The sequence below is a fragment of the Fusarium pseudograminearum genome, chromosome 2, assembly GCF_000303195.2.
Source record: "Fusarium pseudograminearum CS3096 chromosome 2, whole genome shotgun sequence".
NCBI lineage: Eukaryota > Fungi > Ascomycota > Sordariomycetes > Hypocreales > Nectriaceae > Fusarium > Fusarium pseudograminearum.
The window spans coordinates 6,005,368-6,012,151 of NC_031952.1; the positions used below are offsets into that span (position 1 = coordinate 6,005,368).

At 48.1% G+C, this 6,784-nt stretch overlaps 3 protein-coding genes across 3 annotated transcripts; 1 reads left to right on the forward strand and 2 right to left on the reverse strand.

The window, feature by feature from the left end:
• Positions 1-40: 40 nt before the first annotated feature.
• FPSE_08352 (uncharacterized protein) lies at positions 41-2,561 on the reverse strand (the record flags this gene model as incomplete). The annotated part of the gene is made up of 2 exons (XM_009261470.1): positions 41-1,856; positions 2,320-2,561. 2 exons carry the CDS (start codon positions 2,559-2,561, stop codon positions 41-43), a joined length of 2,058 nt encoding a protein of 685 aa, XP_009259745.1.
• A 533-nt stretch (positions 2,562-3,094) lies between these two features.
• FPSE_08353 (uncharacterized protein) lies at positions 3,095-3,700 on the reverse strand (the record flags this gene model as incomplete). The annotated part of the gene is made up of 1 exon (XM_009261471.1): positions 3,095-3,700. One exon carries the CDS (start codon positions 3,698-3,700, stop codon positions 3,095-3,097), a length of 606 nt encoding a protein of 201 aa, XP_009259746.1.
• Positions 3,701-4,645: 945 nt separating this feature from the next.
• On the forward strand, positions 4,646-6,538 carry FPSE_08354 (uncharacterized protein; the record flags this gene model as incomplete). The annotated part of the gene is made up of 3 exons (XM_009261472.1): positions 4,646-4,894; positions 4,948-6,063; positions 6,296-6,538. The coding sequence occupies 3 exons, from the start codon at positions 4,646-4,648 to the stop codon at positions 6,536-6,538; spliced, it is 1,608 nt and encodes a 535-aa protein (XP_009259747.1).
• Positions 6,539-6,784: the final 246 nt, after the last annotated feature.

Consider the following 6,784-nt stretch of genomic DNA (forward strand, 5'->3'; position numbering starts at 1 on the left):
ATTCCATCAATTCTTTTCTTTACCGCGAGCGACTCACCCATCAGTCCTCTGCGAGCCTCTTCTCAACCCTCCTTCCAACTGACACACTCCACACATCAACCCTGTTGTTCCACAAGTTTGTCAGATAAAAGGTGACAGCCATGAGAATGACCCAGCCGATTGCGTAGCCGCCCATCTTTCCAAAGCTATCGAATAGCCGGGGCATGATCCAGAATCCGAGACTGTGTAGTACAGGTCCATGCACGAGATACAGAGAGAAGCTGACCTTGCCCAGGTACTGTGGGAAGCGACTCTCGAGCAAGCGAACAAGAAATGGACTGCGCAATATGCAGGCGACGAGGAGAACCGCACCCTGAGCCTGGTAAAACATCCACCCGGAGAGCGGGTGGTAGTACCTCGGTACCCAGGTCGAAAGATATGCAAAACCGGGGGTATATTCAGCACCGGAATCGGGGTATGAAAGGAAGTAAAGCGCCAAGACAATACCAGCCCATCTCAGCGCCGTTCCTCTGGTCGTTCGTTGGAAGTCTCTTCCGCGTCCTTTTTCCCCAGCAGCCGAAGGTGGGAGATCGGATGATCGTCGAATATCACGCTCCGAAAGCAGCATGCCGCCCATGAACGTAGCCATGTCCCATCTTCCGATGATCAAGCTGTAGACAGAGAGGAAGCTGCCAATCCTCCCGCGCCACTTGGCCTTCATAAAGGCGGTGCCGAGAAGGAAGATGTAGATGACCATGGATCCACGGAATTCCATTGGGATGGTGAAAGTGTGGGGATCGTAACGAGTATGGTAATGGCCAAAGTTGAATGGGTTAGCCCATTCGGCGTAAGATCGAGTAAAATTCTTCATGGCGTATGTCAGGTTGGGGTGGATGAATGGGTGCTCTTCCCAAGAGCCTCCCATCTGAACCCACGTAAGGTTGAGAGGGTTGGTGGCATTGGTGGCATTGAGAGACAAGTCCAAGTCGTCGTCGTCATAATAGCTGAGTGAAGCAAGTCGTTCCATGGCGGACATGTGCTTAGCGGGCTTGATGGTCTCGGTACTGTTGGTGTCATTGCTGGGGAATTGCGCCTCATACTCGGATTCCAAGGTGTAGAGCTGGGACGGTCCATAAGATCTTGTTGTGTGGTTAACACAAAGAAGCTGGTCAGTCCACTCAGTGGTGTTCCCCAGCGGGTATCCGGTAGTGTTGCGGAGGTATGCGGTTGTTTCGATACCAAGATAGTTGGCGATACCTGCTGCGCCTTTTACAGCGGTGCCATTGACACAAATGTTGCTCCGGGCCAGATCGGCGTGAGTGATAGTCGCGTTGATGTAGTGCGAGTCGGGACCCTTGTAAATGGAGAACTCGGATTTGAAGACACCAACCTGAGCTAGCACAGCCACCAGGAACATGCTGATAGTGGGGGGAATGTAAAGGCGAAAGATGCGTCTGAAGACCGAAGACGCAAGCTTCTGATAAGCGGAATCAAGCTTGCGCTCATGAATGAGGCGTAAAATATGGCGGCAAATGACATAACCAGAGATGGCGAAGAAAATAGCGACCATAGCACGACCGCGATGCAAAAGACAGATGATTGGAAGCGATTGCCAGCCCCAGTACGGTTCAGGCGCACGTGGTGGAAATGCGCCATAACCGAGCATAATAACAGGCGTCCATGGCCAGAAAAAATGATAGTTGAATACCAGTAAACAGGCGATACCTCGCAGACCGTCGAGACACTTGATCTTGTCCCTGTTGAGTCGTGAGTTTGGGGATGACGCTGACGAGGGCTTATCTTCGTGCTCAGAGCGAGGCAGCAGATCTGGCTGTTGGCCTAGGCCGCCCATGGTGCCAGGCTGAGATGTTCTTGATCTAGCGATTGGGAGCATTCATTCAGTCAGTCGCGCGGTCGCACAGTAAAGAAAAAGGTACGCGGTGAGATGCAACTGCGACTGAGGATGAGAGTGAGAGTGAACGAATTGATTCAAGGGAGGTTGCACAGAGTGTCCTTGATCTTGATACGAGATTACTTAAGCCAAGATCTACAAGGGGTTTAGGCTGTTTTTGGACTTGTGCCACACTAGCGCCGCCACATGGATTCACCGCCACAACACCGTAATGATCAACATGGGAGCGTTTTGACTTGCAAATATTCCACAAATTAAAGCTGCTGAAAATAAATAGAGTTGAAAATTGAAGAAGTTTATTGAATTGTATATCGCTCCTTACGAGATTTCTTCAAAGCGTAGCTTTTGTTGAGAAAACTTGTGGACTATGGGTCACTCCCCAAGTGACACCTCGTAGTACTCCATTCTTGATGGTGATGAAGACTTACTTAAGCGGCTGGGGGCTAAAGTACTCCCAATCTTCACTCAAGTCGTCATTCAACCTGTACATCTTTCCGATCGTAGATCCATCCGCCGCCAAGGCTTCAGTATCGGCCTTGCGACAAACATCACAATCGCTGCACATGACATCGCTAATGTTGTTTATCGTGCCGCAAGGCTTACCATTAACATTGTTGTTGCACTTCCACTTCTTGTGGTCCGCGCGAATGGTTTTGGTTGTTGTGGGCATCTTCAACCGTCAGCTGTTGAACTGTCAACTGTTGAATTTGGAGTGTATGATTGTTTCGAGTTTGTCCTTGGTGTTTTGTAAATGGGTAAGTTTTTGTGCAAATTTGACAGGTGTGTGGAACAAGCAAATATTTATATTTGGTCAAGGTTTGTGAATCACTCCAAAGTTTGATGCTTATCATGTATCACAACTTTATATCACTCTACTGAAGGGAACACAAATGACTGGTTAATTACTTCATTGAGCAATAAAGCGCCATGCATAGCCTCAATTTGTACATGAATATCTGTAGAAGCATAGGTACTTATTAGTTGTGTGCCATTGGAGGCCGCGATTTATCACAAAGAAACGGATGAATTCATGCACAATAAAGCAATAGAATTATTTGTAGTTAAACTAAAATGAATGTCCAAGGTTCAAATAGGCAGTCCTGCTGCTATTAATTTCTCTTTCCATCTGATCCCCAAACTCACCTACAGTCTACATAAGAAAGTAGCATCTTTAAGTGCATCCATAAAACCCAGTTCCAGCCTTTATATTTCCATTTCGTTGAAGGCGAGTTCCACATCTCCATCCAGAAAAGCATATTCTGCCGTTGTGTCGAAATCCAGTGCTGCCTGGAAATCCAGTCCATCAATGTCGACTGCCCCAAACCCAAATCCTTGAGGCACCTCGTGCGTCTCTCCCATCATGTTCTCGAAATCCATCGGAGGTTCGAGGCTTCCATCGACAAGGGCCAGCTCTTGATCAACAAACTGAGATAGCGGGTCGTCAGGACCTTCATCGGCCATCCCTACCTCAGCGACTGTGTACGTTACTAGGTCGGTGAAGTACAGAAACTCAGTGTCCGCATCTGTCATCCGGTCGTCAGGTCGAGAGACCTTGATCATGTTAGCTAGAGCGTTGGCAAAGACGGGCTGTTCATCCTCGTGGAGTCCCGTGGTATATTCCATGAGGGTCTCGTGCTCCTCCTTAGTCAAACCGATGTCTCCTGCCAGGTAGTTGCAGATAGTTTCTATGGCCCCTTCGATGATAGGACCTTGGTCGGGTGAGGATTGAATCTCTTCTTCAACCAGAGTGGTGAATGCTTTCTCAAAAATCTCACGGCTGCGGCTGCTGTACTCCTGTGAGGCCTCCATGATGAATTCTGGGGTTTGCGAAAGGTGGTTGAGAATTTCTTTCCGTCTGATAAATGTTAGTTGGTGGATAGGAATGTTTACTTACCGTTGGTGAATCGAGATGATTTGGTTTGGAGATGAAGGTTAGGGAATGGCGAGAACGAGCGCCTTTCTTATAAGATTGATGTTTCATTTACTGCCATGTATTTCTCCATTATTGCTTATGAATGAACCGAGCTCATCTGATCGTAACATTTTGTTGTTCGTCTCGAACAAATTCCTCAAAGTGAACAAAGAAACGGTGGGCATGGTGCGAGAACACACAGGCTTAGCCCACACAACCGAGAAATGTCATTCAGAAGATGAAAACATGATATCAAAGGCCCATTTTATTATGCTTCGATGATCTGTGCGGCATAAAGAAAGTGTTGAAGTGGTCCTTCAAAAACAAAACGAGGGGCGGTTGAACAACATATACAGCCCGCCTGCGTGACAATGCCCTTTGTCTCGCCCGATGGGACACTGACTACCCTATCCTAGAGACAATATTCTAAACGTCAATGAACTATTGTTAGTAAGCCTGAGATCGTCTAATTAGTAGGAGTTGGGTGTGCGTAGTTGGCGTGATTAAGTGGAAGATCTGGAAACGAACATTCCAAACTCCCTAAATCTTTGTCGGGTATCTTGCAACCAACGGCTATATCGCACATATATGTAGGTCTGATCCATGAACAGCTATTGATTTTTTTGCCTGCCGCCTGTCGAGTGAAGTATGATGCGTCAGGTCTTGTCATTGACCTCTTAAATCACATGTGGTAAGCACTTGCACATTTTGATCATTCAGGTTCAAAGCTGACGGTCGCCCGAGATTGCCGATATCTTTAAACCTTCTATCCATTCATAATTAAGATCCGTATACTTTATCGTCTCTTAAAAATAGCACAGGGGTTGGAAACGTTGATCAAGATGGTACTGCAAACTATCAGGCGATTAGTCCTTGGCCAAACACGGTCGACTACAAACTATCCAATAGATCCCACCGATACAGTGCTGCCAGTATTTTACTTCGATGATACTCCGCTCCTTCGTAACTATGTACAGTGCTCTACGCTCAGGTTCAATGACGTGTTGGATGCAGCAATGCTTAGGGAGTCTTTGTCTCGAGTGATCGCCCTTCCAGGATGGAAGAAGCTTGGTGGACGTGTCCGAATGAATGTGAGGGCAAATTGGAGCCGCTAGGTTGTATTTCTTGCTAATCCAACTACCAGAGCAAAGACAAACTCGAAATTCATGTACCGGAAACTTTTTCTTCGCAACGGCCTGCTTTTGGGTTCCACCATACCACCTTCGATATCAGTATAGATGAACATCCTCTGGCATCCAGGCTCCCTAAGCCAGCTCCAGACAACCCGTCTATCCAGGAGCAGAACCCTGAATTCAGTACTTTAGGAGTTCCACCAGATACTCCACTGTGTCTGGACGACTATCTCAAGTCTGACCATCCACAATTAACACTTCACATTGTATCCTTCACAGACGCAACTCTGGTGTCCATCTGTTGGCCTCACATTGCTGTCGATGGAATGAGTCTAGCTCATCTTGGCCATGCATGGAGTCTTTCGCTTGCCGGGCGCGTGTCTGAAATCCCGCCCATGATGTCAGCGAACGATGACCCCATGGCCAACGCAGGACGTGACTCTACCTTCACAGGACCGCATCCCCTGGGAAAACAACAAATCACCGGTTGGCAGATGTACATTTTTGCGTTTTACTACATCTTAGGTCTACTGCGGTGGCGGACCATCGAAAGCAAAGTACTGTTCTTACCAAAGACGGTTGTCAAAGAGATACGCAGTCAGGCTTTGTCATCCCTCAGCAAAGAACATACAGCTCCTTTCGTCAGTGAATCAGACGCAATAGTCGCCTGGCTGACAATCGCTGTGACATCGGCTCTCCTCCCAAAAGGTTCGAACCGCTCTGTTACCATTGGCAATGCGTATGATCTCCGAGGTCGCGCTCCATCGCTGTTCCCAGTCTCAGGTGACAAAGGAGCATACATCCAAAACGCTGTATTCCCATGTTGGGCAATAGTACCAGCAAAAATGATTCATGGTCGGGACGAAGATACACTAGGGTCGATTGCTTTGGCAGTTCGTAGAAGTATCCAAGAGCAGACAACTGAAGATTCGATTCACGCTCAAGCTCGTCTCACGCGGGATTCATTGGAGGTTTCCGGAATACCGCCTCTGTTTGGAGACGTCGACCAGTTTACCATCCATTTTGCTAGTGTCAGAGCAGAATTGGCAGCATCACTGGATTTTTGTCCAGCCATCAAGACCGCATTCCAGTCAAGTGAGCATCAGGATTCTACCAGGAGTGTTTGGGTAAGCTCTCCAGGTCATCCAGTTTACTACCACATCAAGTGTATCAGTCCAAACAATATGCTCGCGAGGAATTATTCCCTCATCACCAAGACTTCAACTGGCGACTATTGGATAAATGGAAATTATTCACCCGAGGTGTGGAAGTTGATGGAGTCGATGATCAATGACTTAATGCCATGGCTGCACGGTCAAGGGTGAAAGTGAGTGTTGGTTCTATCAACATTGTGTGGAGAACATTCAGGGATCGGCGCTGGCCAAGAGTGGGATCAACCGGGGGGACCGCCAGCCACTCGCATCACTGTCGGGGAAGGTTTTGCTTCATACCGATTCCCCGAAGTTGTACCTTTTTGGGGCAATTGCGCCGAGCTGCAGTCGAGCATTGATGCAGTCTGAGGGTGATGTGTCGGCAAGGACCGCAGGCCAGATTGATCTCAACATCTCCAGGCGAATGGCTGTCACAACCATTGAGGATTGAAAGAAGACGACATTGTTTTGTTAGCAGTGATATTCTGATTTTACGTCTGTCGGCTTGCTATCTATCGTGTCTCTATCTCCCTCGGCGACGCAGCTGGCGCGTCGTGTCTTGATGTTGGCCAAATTGAACCTCAGCTTTCAACCAATCAGAGCCACGCCCGGTTAGCTCAATCGGTAGAGCGTGAGACTCTTACGAGTACGCGATCTCAAGGTTGCGGGTTCGACCCCCGCATCGGGCTGTTCCTAT